Genomic DNA, 19615 nt, shown 5'->3' on the forward strand with positions numbered 1-19615 from the left:
CATTTTTAAATTAACAAAATTATTTAACTCCAGATCTGAGTGACAACAGCCCTCATGTAACAACTGTTGAATATTCTCAAAAAAATGTATCCATTTCTTGTAACTATTCAAAATCTAGACTTCAAACTTTCCTAAAGGCCCGGAACCTGATCTGACTATTTACAACACATGTATTCCATAACCCACACAACCTACGCAGACCTATAGCAGTTTCCATCTTGAACTTTGTCTTCACGTGTGTTTTTTCCTTTGCACGAATGATAAGGAGCTGTTTTGCACAGCACTCTGGGGCCAGGGGTGATTGAGAAACCACAGTACACACCGTAGCAGCTGTTCATTCTAAACTCGCCTTAAGAGCTACAGCTCTGCCGCATTAAATTAAATGTACTTTTATTATGTTTTATTATGTTTATTATTATGCTTTGGGATAATATATTTCTTCTTACAAGTGTTATTACCACGTTTTTCAAGTAAATCTCCAAAAAAAACAAAGTAGTTTTCCGACAGAAACGTACCTCATATAGCAGTAAATGTGTCCCAACCTGCCAAAAATACCACTCACACGATAAATCAGCTTAAAAAGTTGTTGTTTACCAGAGAGCACTGCAATGCCCTGCACCAGTGTTTCCTATTAATTACCGAGACGGCCCACCAAAGTCCATTGTCTTGTACTGCTACAGTTTCATAATGAACCAAAAATATGAACACTTCTCAACAGGTGGGCTGTTTGGCCCGTTTCAAAAAGTATATTCAAGGCTTACATCATTGGATTACAATTACTGATGCATTAATGTCCTCATCATTTCAATGCTGCAGCTTGTAAAAGGTGGAGCTGCTTTAACTACCGTACTTTATATACTCAATAGGCTGTATACAGTACTTGAGTAGCCTAAATGTATTTCGTTACATTCCACCCCTGCTAGAACAAGAGCACAAAGTTCCTCATAGATCTAGCCGCTAAATGTTGCTCTCAAAGTGCACCAGATTGATGCATCCAACTTCAAAAACGTACAAAATCTTTTCCAGAGACCGGTATGAAGCAGTCTACATCGTGCATGACAATTTGAGAAAACAAAAAACCCCTTGACTGTAGTTACTCATAACACTGCAACTTCAGGGCCAATAAGTTTTCATCAAAAAAAAAAAAAAAAAGAAGTGATTTGGGAAAGCGAGATAATTCACAAACTGACTAACACAACTGATCAACTAGCACAGACTGACATTAATATGTAATCACGATAAATATATATTGACAATGAAGCACTGGCAGCATTTGCTTAGATTTACCGAGGCGGCAGCAGGCGGTCAGTGAAAGTAGTCGTCACTCCATTAGAAAATCCACACTTGCAGAAGTTTAACTAAATATAAAGAGCCAGGGAGCACGGCAACCTGAGAGCGTAGTGTTTGTGATATAGTTCTCACACCCTTTACTAAATATAGGAGTCAATTTTGCACATTACTTCCAAAACACACTAAGGTGTGCGAAGTGAATCATAATATTTTGGCGCCCACAGTACTCGGGCGACTTTTATGTCACTCCTGTAGCCGATACTGGTGTCCCAGCAGTACTCCGGAGAGAGCACCCTGCTCGGCTTGTGAAGCCACATGTACTTGTTGAGATGGCTCTCGTCGTGCCACAGGGCCTCCACGTTATTCTGTTTATCCTCCATGATGCCCTGATAGCAGGCCTCAGTCAACGCTTGTACGCTCTTCCATGAGCCTCCAAAGATGGCAGCGTGGTAGTAAAAATCCCCAGTTTGCATGTACGCCTTCGACTTTGGGTTGCGGTCGTACGTAAAGAAACTCTTCGGAATGCGGTAGTAGTGGGCGTGGAGCAGAGCCACAGAATCTCCCAGAGCCTCCGAGCCAAATCTGCCAGTGAACACCTGATCCACGTCGAAGCAATATACATGCGTGCAGCGGTGGCGAATGTCCGACTTGATGACATCTGATATGGTTTTCATTCGCATCATAGAGATGTCCTGCCACCTGGATTTCCTCTCCACTTTGATAACCTTTATGCTTCGATGAGGAGCGAGCTTGATGTCTGGCACCTTCTCTGGCACATCCGTAAATATGTAATACGTCACGGGCAAACCCAACATAAAGTGACGCTCCGATGAGTTCAGGAAGGTCCCCAGGTAGGCGTCCAGGTACCTTTGATGGGAGGGGAGACGAGGACAACGGCATGTTCCAACAAACGAAATAGCAATTGGCAGACCAGGATTTATTCAGGTGTGATGACAGTTTATCCAAACAGTTGTTACAGAATTCATGCGGAAACAAACCTGCCGACAGCAAACACCGTTAGAGCCACAGAGGATCCTTCCGTCTTGTGCACCTGGTCATAAAGGTCAGGGTCAAACATTCCTTCCCAGATGATGGGAGCTTTCCAAGATGTACATGTTTGCACTTTAGACCTGGACCTGAAATACAGGGTGAAGCTTGAGTCTTTTTTCTCTCTTTTTTTGTAGTTTGCAATATTATGATGAAAATAAATACATTGACTTTAAAAATGTGTTTGGTGGGATCGCTGATTCTCTCATTTCATTCCACATATTTCTCTGTTCTGAACTCCCTTCTTCACAAACATGCAGCTCAGCATAGCAGTTTATGTCGAGACCTATCTCCTAAAAATGACGTTCCCCCACAACTAAAATGCATTCTCAATTACGTTTGACCATAAACGTATTTTCTCCCTGATTACGTTTGTGTTTGACGTATACAAATACGTTTCTAATCAACATATCTTTGCCATACTCGACTCTTTATTATTTTCCTGTGATCTGCCTTGCCTTTATTTACTGACCCTAACCCTGTCCTTACCCTCACCATAACCACGTCCCCCCGTGCGTGGATCAGCGCATTTCTGCCGGAGACAGGCGGCGTGTTGCGGTAGTATTCTGACCGCATAATAGGGAGGAGAGGCGGTGGTGGAGAGGGAAAAAAGGTTCGTGTTAAAATGTTGATTTGAAACGTATTTTGTAATACGTCAAACACAAACATAATCAGGGAGAAAATACGTTTATGGTCAAACGTCATTGAGAATGCATTTTAGTTTCGGGAGAACGTCATTTTTAGGATACAGGGTTGTTTATCTCACATGCAAAATCCACGAAAGCAACTGCAATTCATCATGTTCTTTCAGTTGTAATTTGCATCGCTTAAACCTGAACATATGCATACAAGGCCATCCGAGCTCACCCAACCAAAACAATAGACGTTATCATGTCAAAAGATATTTTCATGTCTGGCTTCCTGTAACCAAAACACTTCATACACAGCAACTATTGTACCAGAGCGCTGAAAACATGTCGTCTCCCAACAACAATGGTTTCTTTAGGACTGTGGTTACGACGAAAGGAACACAAGGACAAAGGAAACTAACAAGCAGCAGCTTCTCCATTCACTTTGTTTCACTTTTTGCATTCCAACATTTCATTACAATCAAGGAAATCTCACATCTTTAGAACATGGATTATGCCAGTTTCAAGAAGCCTGCGTCAGTATGATTTATTTTCCTAAAAGTAAAAGTAATTCCAGTAAAAACAATTTCACTCATTGGCTTCTTTAATTCCTTTTTCTAATTTTCTACATTTAAAAACATGTTCTTGCGTAATCTGTGGTCGAAGTAAAACATGTATATTCTCGGCCTTCTGTGCAACTTTAGTTGTTAGAGTCCTGTGACCAAGTACATTTCACTCCATAGCTCTTAATTTGCTGTATTGCCCTAGTTTGATTTATTCATATTATATATTAATAATTATATTGCATTCACATTGAGAAGGGTAACCTGATATTTTTTCAGTACACCTTATCAACCACATCTGCCTTTAATAAATCTAAAGTTGAAGGCTGCAGTTATTATACTATTGATCATTTTGTCTTTAAAATGTCCCGACACCAAAGGTGACACAACCTAGGAACATTCAGTTTACTTTAGAATGGTAATAATTAACAGTTAGTTCATTATAAAGATAGTTGCCTATTATGTTTCTGCCGATCTACTAATCAATTGATCGACTGATCCTCTCATGGGAAATCTTATTTCTAGTGCTTTCAGTGGTGAATAAACAGTAGATTCATGACTACCTGTGCAGCCAAAACGTAAGGTTTTAATAATCTTACCAAAGGTTGAGGCTGGTGTCCACACTGTTGTCAAGAACCAGCATCTTTGCACTTTCCAAAGAGCATTTGTCCATAGGTAGTAGGCATACTAAAAGTCTGATACCAAAACGATAACCAAAGTTAAACAATGTTATGTTTGCATAGCTGATCTAGTAGAGTATGTGGTGTTGTTTAAATTGAAATACAGACTCACCTCAACGATAGAGATATTATGTAGAGAACACTGAACGTGATAGGGATGCAGAGCACACATTTCAAAACAGCCTTCCTCTTCTGAACATGTCTACAGGAATAAAAGCCACAGACCGATTAAACGCTGAATCACAATTCAGAAAATGCAAAACTGTGTGACACAATAGCCAAAACAACAACGTTAATTTTTAAAAGATGTTAGATACCCCATGGTTGAAAAACGCTTCCAAGCTCAGTAGACCATGAACTCTCTTGTAAAAGAAAGTGAAGGCAGCAGGTTCATGGATGAGAGAAAGGAGAAGGGACCGTTAAACCTTTTGATTATACCTGCAAGCTCATTGGTTCAAATCAGCCAATCACGGCTGCACTATCCTTTGACATTTTTTCATATAGTTATGATACCAGAGTTTTGATTCCAAAATGATACTTTAATGTATTTATATATGCATGTGTGTGTGTGTGTGTGTGTGTGTGTGTGTGTGTGTGTGTGTGTGTGTGTGTGTGTGTGTGCGCGTGCGTGCGTGCGTGTGTGTGGCTACCCTGGGCTTTTGTCTTCCGTGGGTTTAATCCTGGATGTGTCTCATAAAGACTAAACAATGTATCATACCATTATAAACTCTTAAGAATCTCTGGCTGAGTTACAAGAGTTAATTATTATTTGTTGCCGTTTCCGGAAGTAGCATCCAACAATCAGACTAAAACCTTCTCATAAAGTCCTTGCAAATTAACCGACATGAACTGAACACGTTTAATGAAGTAAACCAACATATATTGTCCACTGAACACAAAATACTACATTTTCTAAGTAATTTTAAAAAAATTAAAAAAAAGTGTTGATACCTTACCATGAGTCGCTGTCACGCGCATACATCCATAAATCGTCCAAAAATATTTACAGGACAATTCAACCTGAATGTTGTCCCTCACGACGTGGCACACTGCACAGCACCGTTGTGTGACCTCAGGTGGAAAGTGGAAAGGTGCTCTCTGTACAAAAGGTAGACGTCTTGCGTACGGTAAACTCACTCCGCCTTAACGTCACACAGGTGTGTCCTTTGGACAACCTGGCCGCTCCACAGTCATTCTCTAGGATTGTTAATGCGCCCACAGACACCCGAGATTTATGTATCTTTGTGTTTGCAGAAGTGCCGAAGTGCCGAGTGTCGAAGTCGCCCTTGATACAAAGGGGCAGGACCGGGTGGATGTGAATCTGTCAACAACTAAATAAAAAGGGAAACACTCAGATTGTAAATTATTAAGAGATACTCCAGTTTAAAATGGCACCGAGACAAAAACAACCCTTAATTCCGACCCACATAATTGACATAGTTAACACACATGAGAAGCAAAACGGTGTGGACGCACGACATGAACTGTGTGAGCTCAGGAGGACAGAACTCCTCGTCAGATTAATAAACGGTTCTGTTTTTTGAAATGTATGGCTCCATTACGTAACGTCCTCTACACATGACTGCCACAAACTAAACACGCCCATCCGGTGGCTTGCGTTGTCATTATTCATCACATGGTTGTGACAACATCGGAGTGGTGATAATTCTCATCATGAGTTCAGATAGATAGATACTTAGATACTCATTTCATTTCATTTCATAATCTTTTTCTGTGAATGATTACACAAATGAATGACACAAAACTGCAGAATCAGAAAACTGAAAAAAATAATGAAGCATCTGTTGTGAGGTGTGCCTGAGGTCACGTGAAGAATACCTGCCTGAGTGTGTTTGCTTTGTGTAGACCCAAGCGACCTTTGCTCAGGTGAACACTCAATCAGTGATCCTGTTATCTGTGTATTCGTTTTTTCTTCTTTCGTACCCTATCATACTCATGTACAATGATGGAGTAAGTGCTCTGTATGAAGACAGTCAGCTCTACTACAAGCATACAAATAAGACCCAGAACATCAAACCTGGTTGGAACGAGTATGTAGCTGAGTCTCGTGCTGAAGCCTGTGACGCTTTCAAATCATGGGCTCATGGTAGACCCAGACGAGGGCCAGTGCTTACAAGAAGCTCACCAATGCAAGATATAAGCTATTCGCTTCATTTGCAAAAAATGATCAAACCATGAGGGCTGATTCCATGGCCAAGAAGCTGCTAAGCAACAACGTTGTTGATTTTTGGAAAGAAGTGAGAGCTCTTAACTGTAAAACATTGTGAGAATTCTGGTTTACTGGTATGCGCACCAGACTATGCAAACAAAATGGGGTAAAAGTGTCTCAGCCACCTTTGGGGTTAGCAATGGTGTCAGACAAGTTCTGTTTGATCTATATATTGATCTGTCCAAGCAACTGAAAGCCTGTAACACTGGTGCATGATTGGAAATACTCTGGTTAATCACATCATGTCTGCAGATGATCTGGTGATCTTTAGTCCATAGCGCTGGTCTTCAGCAGCTCCTCACTATATGTACTGTGTGTGTGGAACATGACTTCAAATACAACGCCAGTAAGAGTGCTATCCTGATCTGTAGAACTAAAGAGGACAAATGTCTAAACTTCCCTGACTTCAAATTGTCTGACAATAATCTTGGTGTCTGTAGTGAAGTAAAATATCTTGGTCATTTTTTAACAGAACACATGACCGATGATAAAAACATTTCGAGGCAATGTGGTAGGGTGTACACAAGCAAACAGTCTCTCACGCAAGTTTGGTCTGTGTACAGATGGAGTGAAGATGCTGTCTCTGTTCAGAGCATATTGTACTCCACTCTACACTGCACACTACAAAAAGAAGAGCTTACAGAGACTCCAAGTATAGCTTATAATGACGCCATGAGAATACTGCTAAAGAGGCCGAGATGGAGTAGTGCCAGTGAAATGTTTGTGGCTGCACGAGTCAACACTTTCCAAACTGTTTTAAAAAATCTCATGTATAAATTAATTTGTCGACTTAATGACTCTGAAGATGAGATCATAGTCGACATAACTAACATAAGGTTTAGTAGCACACGCTACCAGTCCCAGCTGTGGCAACATTGGTACAGCTGTCTCTTTGTAAGGCATTGCTAGGCTGATGTACTTTTATTGTTTGCATATGTAATTTTATGTATTTGTCTCTCTGGCCCTGAGTCTGAAATAAAAAAATAAAGTCTATCTATCTATAGTCTATAACTCTTATCTGTCTTGTGACCCTTTGAAGGGCCCCACCCCTAGATTGGGAAACACTGGACTAAACCAAGTGACTGTATATACAATGAGTCAGAACTATAGCTCCACCTCAAGCAGCCACAACAGTAAAATGCTGCTTACTATTACATTGATGCATCAACATATATATATATATATATATATATATATATATATATATATATATATATATATATATATATATATATATATATATATATATATATATATATATATATATATTTATATATTTATATATATTTATATATATATATATATTTATATATATTTATATATATATATATATTTATATATATATATTTATATATATTTATATATATATATATTTATATATATATATATTTATTTATTTATTTATTTATTTATATATATATATATATATATATATATATATATATATATATATATATATATATATATATATAAAAGAAAATATATATATATATATATATATATATGATTAGTGAAGTACAAAGTTCTGATACACAAATTTGTCGTTATTGCTCTTAGACTTTTCTCTAATCATTGTTTTTTGGGAAAAATTGGAGCTTCAAAGAGTTGAGAAGTTAAAAGGGGAAATATCTTTTTTGGTACAACTCAAAATACTCCAGTACAGTGTACGTATCTTTAACTTGAAATGAATCACAGTTCTTGAGTAAATGTACCAATACATTCACGGAGAGTATTCAGTGTTTAATATTCTCTCGCTTTTACCTCGTTCTCTACCAACTCCTGAGAAAAATGTGTCTCTGTAACTGCTAAATGCTCCACTGTGTTCAACTAAATGATATACATGTTTGATTTCAAAACGCAGAGTTCTGCTTTGTGTAACTTTTTCAAGTCACCTTTTATTCCATAATGACACTTAAGAGGCTCCACAACTAACAAGATAACGTCTGTGGACGTTGTAGTAGTTGCCGTTTGTTACTTCCTCAACTGAATGTGCACCAGAATACGTTTTATCTCTCACATGTGGCTTCACGTGAAGTACAGTTTTGTTTATCACAAGTTATCGCCTCAGACAGATACTTCCATCCTCTTTCACTGACAACCGCCAACTGAAACATTGTACTCGTCAGAGTCAGTGGTAGAGTATGTGTAACTTAGCACTTTAGTGTGGAGTGAACAGAGTAACCCAACACCTGTGGCACTCTAGAAAGGGTCAGATACAATTCATCAGCATTAAGAAGACATGAAAGAGCATCCTTTATCTTGTTATACCGTTTAACTTGTTTTGCAGTTCAATCACTTTACAATCAAAGAACACATCAAGCCTTTCACCATTACTTGTAATTATAGTTATTTATTATAAAAACAGCTTGACAGTTAATACAGTTTATTTACAGTATATATCATGCTATGAAATAAAAGCAAATGTAAAGTGATAAAACAACAGCGTAGAGTTGTAACAAATTAAGGCGTAAATGCATATAAAATGTCAACATTTTCCTCCATAAAACAATGGCAAAGAAGTGTGATGCTTCAGTTGCACATTATGGCTGGAAACCAAAAAGATGGACCTCATTATTAATGTTTTCCGGGAAAGCAACACATCTGTCTGTGTGGTGTAACATTTCAGTCTTGCCACTGCATTTATTCATTTGCTCGCCCAAAGTGGGCAAAACAAAGCACTGAGTGCATGATTCAATTTAATATTAACACAGTAATCTTTCATATCGTGGTGAATCTGGCACGATAAATACATTTAAATTATCATATTTTTTGTTTTTTTTACTGTTAATAACACATTTTTGATTGACTGAGCAGAAGCGCTCACATTCACCTCATCAATTAAAGTTTCAATTCAGTTTTTTTCGCTTGGTTTGTGTGATTCCTTTGTTCCTTCTTATTCAACAGTATTTGAGGAGACCGTCAGCACTGATTCAACGTGAACAGAAGAAACCTGAGGACTGCCGTGAGTCTATTTTCAGAACATTTGAACACAAACTAAAAGAAAATATATTGATTCGTCTAATTATCAGTCACGTGTCATGACTGTGTCGGCGCCAGGGTAAAAAATACTGTCATGAAAATGTGATGACCGTGTGATTGGTGAAACATTGCAAACACTGACATAACAAGTGGCAAGATATACATGAATACGCATTATATAAGCATTCTCCTTTATGCTCACTCAGCTAATGGAAGACTCTTTCTGATGCAAATATATTTTTCTTTGCAAATACTTGAATAAAGAAAGTAATGGACCATATAAAAAAAGACAATGTTATCTTGTTATTACACAAAAAGTTGAAAAAGATTTTCCATGTACCGTAGCTGCCTGGAGCAATACTCCCCCCCCCCCCCCCCCCTGTATAGTCACATAGAAAACGACATTTTTAGGCCTGTCATTTCCTGGCCTGAAAGTGCTGAGAAGTCATCTTTGGATGTCCCCGATAATACTATCTGGTCAGCAAGAAAGGAAAGGAGGATACACTCATGAACAGAGCATCTCTTCACAAGATACTTGTACAATCTGGCACATTTTGTTTTTCAAAGTTCATAAGAGGAGCGCAGATATCACAGGAATCGTCTCTGATGGGAGGGCAAGAGACGGGTGAGGAGCTCAGATGAGGGAGATCCGTATAGGGATGGCGGGAGACTCTGTCCTGTGCTGGGGGGAGTGATGGGACACCACGTGTTCCACCATAGTGTGTTTGGACATGTGCTTTATAAGGTATGTCTCCTGGAACAAAACAAAAACAAAGACAACACTTTTTTGACATCGCCGCTGCGGTCAGATTTAAAAACATGACTTGGATTTCCAACTCACCGACGTGTACGCCCTGCCGCACATGCTGCAGCAGTAGGCCTTGGCATTTTTAATGGCGTGTGCAGACATGTGGATCTGCAGCGAGGAAGAGTCTGAATAGGCACGGTAGCAGTTGGAACATTTGAAGGGCTTGTCTTTGTTGTGCTGCCTCTGGTGAGACTTCAGCAGGGGAGGAAAAACATGGTGAGAATGAGCCACCTTCACCTTGCCGCACAGTTTAAGCTGTGGGCAACGGGGCCGGTTAAATAGGTGGCCTAGGAAAAGAGTTAATGTTTACCTGCAGATTAGATAGCTGAGTAAATGCTTTTTCACATCCTGGGTGGAGGCATTTGTATGGCCGATCGCCTGTGTGGATTCTGAAATCGGCAAAATGATGTAAACATTAGATTTCCATCACAGAGTAAACAACGGCACCTCTACAGCTCTTCTACACTGCGTGCTCCTCCCTAACTGACAAGACATCAACTTCCAGATTACATTTTCTCACGTCTGGTAGAAATGCGTGACGCAATCATTTCTGAGATCTCGACTGTTATCTTTTCTTTTTTACTTCAAAGGACAAGTTTGCAATATATATATACATATATATATATATGTATATATATATATGTTATTTAGCAGGATTGATGCTACACAACAGAATACATTCATGCTCATGAAAGCAATAACATGACAAAAAGAAAACGTAACGGACGTGCTGTGATGAGAGCAGACCTGGTGTGTTGCTGCAGATGGGAGAGTTGGCGAAAACACTTCTCGCAGTAGGAGCAGCGGTAAGGCTTAATGCCCAGGTGTATGCGCAGGTGCTGGGCCAGGTACGATGCATTCGCAAAGGACTTAGTGCAGTGAGGACACTTGTGAGCCTTTGCCTCCGTGTGCGTTTTGGAGTGGATCTGCATGTCGGACTTGGAGAAGAAGGTCAGCGGACACATTTTACACCTGTATGGAGGACACAGCGACACAGATAGAGAACACATGTAAAGGACACGCACAGACACTCAAGCATACATCTATAGATACTAGTTACACTGCAGCTTAACATTTTATGTACAAAACACATGATCGGCTCATATTAATGTACTGCATAATACTGTATTATAATGTACTGTATTGCACGGAGAGTACTTTTACTTTTCATGCTAATGCATTTCTCTTTACTTAAACCTGCAATGACAGATTACAGCAGAAACAAGCTGTAAGACATCACACTGACATATCATCCCCGTTGAAGTTGATATGGCAAACGGTTGCTTATTTACACATCCAACAGATACAGAGCAACATTAGCATTCATTTGGGGACTGTTTGTGTCCGACTGGCGAATGTAAGTCCAACATCTTTTCGCTCGGTTTTTGGTCTCTTTCAGCTCTTTCATAGGGAACTATCTGTCTCTTAAGCTGCTAAATGCTCCACTGTGTTTAGTTGCTAACCGAGTCTGTCTGCTGTTCGGTGCTGATCAGGTGGTCGGCTGTGTGTACAGTCTACCGTACAGTGGGGTTTTTACGGCTTGTTTGCCTGCTATGACTGGAAGTGAAAATAGTGAACGAAACCGCAAAGTTGTGGCGGCTGTAATATTGATTACAGCCGCTTTAAGTAACATTTGGAAATCAAAACTTTTACATTTTATTCGTTTTCTTGCATTTCTACTTGTACCCAAGTAAAGAATACTTCTTCCCTCACCAGAGTCTGTGATTGGTAAACACCAACCCCCAGTTGATGCTGAGTGACATGTAAACTGAGAGGACAAGAGAAGGCCATGAACATGCTGACAGTTCCCATCCTCTATTTCCTCAGTTGAGACCTGAGGGAGGCATGATAGGGTGCCTTTGGAAATCAGATATTTTTTCCCACAGCATTTTATTTTGTGTGTTAATATTCTATGTTTTCTTTTAGGAATGGTCTTAATCCTGTTCACTAGTGTACTGTGTTCTGTTACCCTACTTGTTTTATGTTACCAGTTCTGGGGCTGCTGTTGGTGAGCCAAGAAAATTCTCCAATCTGGTGGACATTCAGTTTAAATTGTATTCCTTTTTCTCTATATCATAGAAATAATCAACAATCACTATATTTCCTCCTGTTTTATGAGTAAAGGGAGATTTGAAACCTGCTGTGTCTACTGGACTGCTAATTATCTGAAAACAACAGTGAGCCATGAGGCAGATGCACTGCACCTCGGTTATCTCTGCTCTATCTTTAGAATAAGTCCTTTCTTACCTGTAGGTTTTTCCTGGTTTGGTCGTGATGGTGACACATTCGTTGCCTGAGGCCAGGATTGGGTAGGGGACCACCAAAAGAGACGACCCATTCTCTGCTTTGATCCTCTTACGCCCTCGTTCCTCCTTTGGAGGAGGGCCGAGGAGTCCCACGAGGCCCCCGTTGTTTTTCCCGTGCTCCATGCCGTGGCAGCAGGCCAAACCTGAGATGAGGTGAGGTGTGGGGGCTCCACCGAGCCGGTTGTGGTTGCTCAAGGTGGGTGTAGTGGGGCTGATGATCTCTGAAGTGTTCAGGTTGCCTGTTCTGGATGCCAGCGCCACACCTGTTGAATGCAAAGGCGAGGAGAGTCAGCCATGCAAACTGGAGCAACATGGACAAACAGCTGCTCACTAACAGAGATATCAAATGGACGTATTGTAGGATGGTTCGTAAGGCTCGAGTAATATCACTCTCCTGTGTAGCAACTTCAGGTTAAAGTCATTTAGTCTTAGTCTATCTGCTACATATACGTACAGCACAGAGAAGTCAACATTTCCCAACATTATTTCTAGAGCTAATGATGAATTAACCCCACAAATCACAGACCTGAGCAGGACAGCATTCTTTGCTTCCTTGTTTTTAATAAGCGGACACACTGTGGCTACCTGAGACGTGGTTCGTCCTGGAGGGATAGTCTATAAGTTGACGCAGGTGCCAGTCTTCCCATAATCCTCTGGCTTTTATAGCTGCCTTATCGTCCAGATTCAAGTTTACATCTCCCAGAATACGACCTGGTAAAAAAGAAAAAGAAAAATGCATTTACAAAATGCATGAATGTGACAGTGACAGTGCCGTTTCATAGTTGTATCAGAGTTAGTTATAAGCTAATTTACAATCACAAGACACATTCACTCTACAACAACAACATTAAAGCAGCACGACAACAACCTTTCACAACCTTTCACAAATGAACAAACATCAAGTGATGGCTTTCGTGCAGTGCATGATGAGTACTCCACAACATCTCAGAGGCAAATATTGTTGTTGCAAATGTGGTGTTTTTACTTTATCTGACAACTTTAGTTGAACATTTTCACACTCGCTTTTGTGATTTTGAATTTGAATGTGTGTGATAAACTGAAGGATAAAGTGTACCGTAATGTGCTGAGACAATTGTTCTACTTCTTGAGCGAAATAAACGATTTCAAAGCCCTCTGGGATCAGCTGGAAAAGGCGCCGTCACAAAGCTAAAAACAGGGCTGTTGATCTGAGTTTATGAAAGTTGAATCTTTAAGAGATACGTGGTTCTTCTCACAGCGACGCCACACAAATATGATCTGATAGAATATGATGCATTGCTGTAGATTAAACTACCCGACTGTAAATAAAGGAATTAAAACATCTAAAGCAGTACAATACAACATTGTCTTTAATGCAGCAGTAATACCAATGAAAACAAAAACATATATAGTAGTCATATATAATTTTACGGCACAATGAGTACTTTTACTTTTGATACCTTAAGTACATTCTGCTGATAATACCTACACACTTTTACTGAGGCAAGGTTTTGAATACCTTAAGGTACTAATACCACACTGTTAAAATAAGTACATTTTACTTCACTAAATCTACCAAAGTAAAGGATCTGAATACTTCCTCCACCACTGCTAAAAAGTGAGGACAGGAAGTACCTGTGACTGAGCTGGAGGCGGGGCGGGCGTGCAGGGCGATATCAGGCTGAGATGGGCTGTGGCTGTGGAGAACCGGCATCTGGTGACTTTTGGACATAGCGTGCTGGCCGCCATCCGCCTGGATTTGGGGAGCCAGTAAGGGCTGTTGGGAAGGTGCTGAGGCAGCGGGCAGATGTTGCGGTCGGATCTTCTCTGCCATCAGCTGCTCCTTGATTTTATTGATCAAGACTAGGTTATCCAGCTGACAGCCAGAAAACAACATTTGTGAAAAGAGAACAGTCATCAGTTCAGTCAGTGTCACTTTATGAGGCGATGGTTCCCTCTAGAGGCTGATACGTGACATTGTACCCCAAAACATCCTTCCAATTAAACACCATATTAAACCAGTGGCTCCCAAACTTTCTGTCTTGAGACTTCTTAAAATGAAGCAATGTTTATTTGTTACCAGCTTTAGGGACTCTTTCTTTTTTGATTACTATAATTTGAGGGATTTTTTGGAGACCAGAATAGATAGTATCATCTATTTCACAGGGAAAAAAAGCTGAATTTAGAGAAAAGTAAGAAGAAACCATTTTCTTTGACAGATTGTTTGAATATATTTAATCATCTGGTGACCCCTCAAATTAACCTTGAGACCCCTTGGGGAGTCCTGCACCTCAGGTTGGGAACCACTGCTTTGAAGGAATAGTTTGACACTTTGACAAATACGCTTGTTAGTGTTTTACTGACATTTTGATGAGAAGATTTCAGGCCTATACGCCAACTGTGTAGCAAGAGCCAGCAACCAGTTAGCTTAGCTTAGCACAAAGACTGGAAACAGGGCGAAAAAGCTAGCCTGGCTGTCCAAAGGTACACATCTTCAAAAGATCTGCAATCTTCTCATGTAACTCGCTGCAAAATAAGAGTATCTCCCCAAATGTCAAATTATTCCTTTAAATAGCACATTATTTAAAATCAGAAAACAACAACAATTTCTGGCAGGTGAGTCCTCAGAGACATCCGCAAAGAGGCTTCGGGGCTTAGAGAGAAAAGAAGTAACACGCGCCTTAAATTACTGCAGTATAAAGTGGCTGATGCAGATGTATATAACCCCAGAATAAATAAATACAACAGTGCTGATATATGTAGGTAAGTGCAAAAAGGAAAAAAAGTACACATTTCCACTGTCTTTGGCAGTGTACTCAAAGAAAAAGGTTCTTAACAGCAGTGTATCCAGGACATATTATCAATGCAAATACCTCTCGACCCAAAGCTTTTATTATTTAGAAATAGGCCCAAAGAGTTATGGGTCTGTCATGGAAACAGGTCGGTAGGCCGGGGGAAATGGATTTCTGAATTATCCACGACTCTGCCCTTAGAAAAAAAGTGCATATACTATCAGGGGTAATCAATAACATCTATTCATATATTACATAGAGAGGACAGACTTAGCCCATATCAAGCACCTGTTTATGGATTAATAGAAGATGTACATAAACACTATTGCTGTCCTCAACCAATGCTTCCTTTTGAGGTGGGTTGTTGGGAGGATTGTGTACTGGAGATTTTCTTTAGGTGTCCTGTATTGTTGTGTATAGATACAAACTACATATATGTATGTATCAATAAAGACATTGTTTGAAAAAACAACAACAGCGAACATTTACACAGTAAAGTTACACTACAATGATCTTCACTGCTGAAGGTTTAGGTGTGCATGGATTAGTGTGAATACCAGAGTCACTCACCTGGCCGGGCATGTTGGGAGGCGGGGACCAAAAATAGGCATTGTTAAAGCGAGGTTCAGCCATCCTGAAATAAACACACAAGCATCATAACCAAGGGGAGCAAAGCTTCTCCGTCCATCAGTGTAACAAGTACATGATCGTAGTCAGACTGGTAAGCATGCTTCTCAACCTTTTTAGTTTGGCACTTCTTGAACGCTGCATTGTTTAATTGTGACTCGTCATCACTGGGTTAAGTAGGTGAGTGATTTTTTTTTTCTTCTCAATATTCAGAATCGTAATTTACACGCAAAAAGTTAAAGATTAGAGGAAACTTTGACTCATCTTGCGACCCCGCCGATATATATATTTTTTATTTCAGGTTGGGAACCACTGTTGTAACATATTCCTAAAACCTGCGCCCTTAATAGCATGGATAAATGTGAAGATCTAGTGTTAGTGTACAAAAGTAGTGGTTAAAACTTGTGACGGCAGCTCTCCACCCAAGCAGCAGCTGACTGTTTGACGTGATAATTTGAGATAACTTATCAGTCTCGTGATGGTGTGTCTTCCAAGACATTCTGTGTTAGAAGTGCAAGAGGAGACTTTGTGTCTTTACACGGTGCTCCATCAGAGAGGATGTTTCTGTTGCCAAAGGAGGACATTTAAGTGATGCAGCTCTTCCTTAGGACTTCCGACCATGACACTTTGAGATGGTTACGCTGCCTGACAGATAGGCTCTCACATGATTACAACTGCTAGTTTGGAAACTCTGCAAAAACGGTTATCAGAGAAAACAGAAACTTTAAAAGCGATGTGGCTCCGATCCTAATCTGTTGCTGTCCGTCTCCACCTCGACACGGGGGGCCCGCGAGTCTGATGGGAAACCGGTCTCACCTTCAGAGTACAGCGAGACCTGAATGACGTAGTCAGAAGCTAAGAGGTCAGTAACAGAACATGGAATAACTCAAATGAGGATGCCGCACAGAAACCACACTGATTTGTAAGTGACGTATAAATAGTTTTCTCTTTTTTTAATGGCGAATTAAGAGCATGATGTATTCTCTTTAAAATGATAATATTTGATTTCTATGGGTTGCAATAGGCACGAGGCTTCTTTTCCACACTGTGTCAGGCCAGGTGGGCAGAAACCTCATTTCTTTTGACAGTGGAGAGAGAGAGAGAGGTGCTTGCTGCTGAAGTTTTGATCTGAAGGCTTTTCTTTCTATAGCTTCTCTTCTCAACCTCGTATGAAGTTTGTTTTTCAGAACATTTTGCATTGCGTGCTTTGGCACTCTTCACCATTCCTAAGTCTGTTTGGCTTAGCAGAGGCATAACACAGTCCGTCTACGCGAGCCAAGAGAAACAAAAATGAGACGTTCAGGGGTACGAGCGTACAGTAAACCCCACAAAATATTTCTGTAATGATGCCAGCGGGGATCAGGTTCACTTCCTGGAGGCTCTCTGCCTCGAGGGAGCAGGCTCAGGAGTTTGACGGCTGCTGGACTTTGTGTCACTTTCTAAAAAGACATGATTCACATAGAATCCAATCAACCACGGACAGGTCTAGACTGCATCACTTTAGTACTACTTGTGCCAGAATAGTTTAGATTTTTGCATACGGTGCAGCTGAGTTTCTATACGGCTGAAATATTTATGCCTTCGTGTAACAGGGTTTGAAGTTTTTCCAGCAGGTAGGAAAAAAACATGGAGGCTTTCTTCCAGTATTTTGGAAGCAGGTGCATTAGAGAGGAGCTCAATATATTGTAAAATAAATAAATACATTCATGATCTGTAAATTACTTTCATAATAAATAGGTTGTTTTGGCAATGAAATGTCAGAAAATAGTGAAAGATGGCCAATATAATTTCCAAGGTGTTGTTTGACCAGTCTAAAAACAAACAGTGGTCTGTTTATTGTAATATATGACACAGAAAAGCATCACATTTTCACATTTAAGAAGCTGGAACTGGTAATTGTTTGAGATATTTGCTTGAAAAATGACTGAAACGACTAATTCACTATCACGACAGTTAATGCTTGTTTTTCTGTGGAGTGGACTCTACTGCTCTTTCATATTGAACAACTACATCAAAGTTTTGTTCCCCTTTTACTTAAGTTATATCATTGAAAAAGCAATTCATATGGTGCACCGTGAAAGCAATGGTCCTTTCTTAGAAGTCACCCTTTCTGAAAGGTTGCAATTTGTAACTGATGGTGAATAATTCATCCTTTTAAAGGTCAATTAAGCCATTTAGAACAACTTTTGTGTTGTCAGCTTGTGAAAACTTTCTTGGGACCAAAATCCACTTATATAAGCACACAATTGCAGAGCTGATGGCTTAAAACCCCTTTATTAATAACTTATTGACATTCATAACTGGACATGATGGCCTTTTAAAAAGTGCAAAATCCATGATCATTTATGAATAAATTGCCAACAGGGTTAGCTGCATTAATATTTAACTTGAAAGATAAATATTACTAAGAGGCAACTCAAAACATCTGATCAATAATTAGAACTGATCTATAAAGCACTTATTAATAATAATACAACCATTTGTTACAACTTATAAACCCTTATAGAGGATATTAGAACGTGATCTTAAGTGATATAGACCCACTTAGGCTGCACGCGGTTAATTCTGTAATAACTATGAGTATTCTTTCATGAGTAGAGGATCCGTGCTCTCTGACATGCGGGTGCTATGATGCTCCTACAGATGGTGGGTCAAGTGTTAACACAATGACGTGCAGGTAGCACGTCTTTGCAGACAGAACACTATAGTTCAGCTTGAGTGGAATAAAACACGATACGGGATCATGAGCCTGCTGCTCGACTACCTCTAAAACTAAAGTTAGGGGTAACTTGTCGGTCCTGTTTGCTGTGCTGAATTATTCCTCCGCTCAAAAGCAAAAGAAACGAAATGTAAACGTTTCAATGTTGAAGGCTGAGCCGCTTGAACCGAGCAGCATCTGCTCCGGAGAGAAACGATCCTCCGCAGCGCCTCGCTCCGTCCGCCGCCTCTCCCACATTCTCAGACAGTTTATTAAAAAAATTCAGACAAAAGGAAAACAAAAATGGCAGCCCTGTCTTATTTTTATAACCACTGGACGCCATATTCTGCAGATCCGAATATTATAAGGAGGTAATTCTAAGCGGGTCATACAACGCTCGCGCGATGCGTCGGGATGTGGCGTATTTGCATTAAGCGTACGAATGATTGTTTACTTTGATTCAGGTTTGAATAGCCCGGCTCGAGGAAGGGGGAAAAAAAAAAAAAAGCCTGACACTTCCTACAACAATCATCATGCCCTCGCTGAATTCTCTGCAGCTGGTGAGCCATAAAGCCCAATGTCGATGTGAATACTGGCGCGTGGTGAAAGCCTTTTCTTTTTCTCCCACGACAGAAGGAAATAAATCAGTCTTTTAGCATCTCTGCGCTACAAAATGCTCCTTTTTTTACATGCAACTTTTGCATGACTTAAACAGAAACGGTGACGAGGCGACGCGAGGAGAGAGCTTGTGCGGGAGAGAAAAGAGCAAAGAAAGGAGGCAGATTATTTGCATCGGGCGGCCAACATACCTGAACCAGCGAGGGAAGGGATATTTTATAAAGGATTAGACTCTTCTTTCTGCTCGCTCTGGGTCGGACTTCAAACCTTCCGGGTCGCCTGCTGTTCACTTCTGGGTGCTGCAGGCTTCTACACACACGGAGCTGAAACACCGTTTTTTTAACCCATTTTCTGGTCGCTAATTTAAAC

At 40.1% G+C, this 19615-nt stretch overlaps 2 protein-coding genes across 2 annotated transcripts; both read right to left on the reverse strand.

The window, feature by feature from the left end:
- Nucleotides 1-1472: 1472 nt before the first annotated feature.
- Nucleotides 1473-4531, reverse strand: LOC306775666 (N-acetyllactosaminide alpha-1,3-galactosyltransferase-like; the record flags this gene model as incomplete). The annotated part of the gene is made up of 5 exons (XM_079266125.1): nt 1473-2157; nt 2289-2426; nt 4129-4224; nt 4322-4411; nt 4527-4531. The coding sequence occupies 5 exons, from the start codon at nt 4529-4531 to the stop codon at nt 1473-1475; spliced, it is 1014 nt and encodes a 337-aa protein (XP_079122251.1).
- Nucleotides 4532-9810: 5279 nt separating this feature from the next.
- LOC306775843 (zinc finger protein 362-like) lies at nt 9811-19532 on the reverse strand. Its single transcript, XM_079266379.1, has 9 exons — nt 19438-19532; nt 15874-15937; nt 14147-14387; nt 13118-13243; nt 12474-12795; nt 10974-11198; nt 10537-10615; nt 10260-10418; nt 9811-10172 (listed from the first exon to the last, which is right to left on the reverse strand). Exons 2-9 carry the CDS (start codon nt 15934-15936, stop codon nt 10053-10055), a joined length of 1335 nt encoding a protein of 444 aa, XP_079122505.1. The 5' UTR covers nt 15937; nt 19438-19532; the 3' UTR covers nt 9811-10052.
- Nucleotides 19533-19615: the final 83 nt, after the last annotated feature.

The sequence above is a fragment of the Melanostigma gelatinosum genome (assembly GCF_949748355.1).
Source record: "Melanostigma gelatinosum genome assembly, chromosome: 3".
NCBI lineage: Eukaryota > Metazoa > Chordata > Actinopteri > Perciformes > Zoarcidae > Melanostigma > Melanostigma gelatinosum.

Bases quoted from the DNA above. Each gene is read 5' to 3' on its own strand.
- LOC306775843 (XM_079266379.1), bottom strand. From the start codon at position 15,936: ATGGCTGAACCTCGCTTTAACAATGCCTATTTTTGGTCCCCGCCTCCC. The intron at 13,244-14,146 runs GTACTTCCTGTC...CTTTTTTACCAG, and splicing joins CGCCTCCAGCTCAGTCACAG to GTCGTATTCTGGGAGATGTA. The intron at 10,419-10,536 runs GTAAACATTAAC...CCCCTGCTGAAG, and splicing joins CTCAGCTATCTAATCTGCAG to TCTCACCAGAGGCAGCACAA.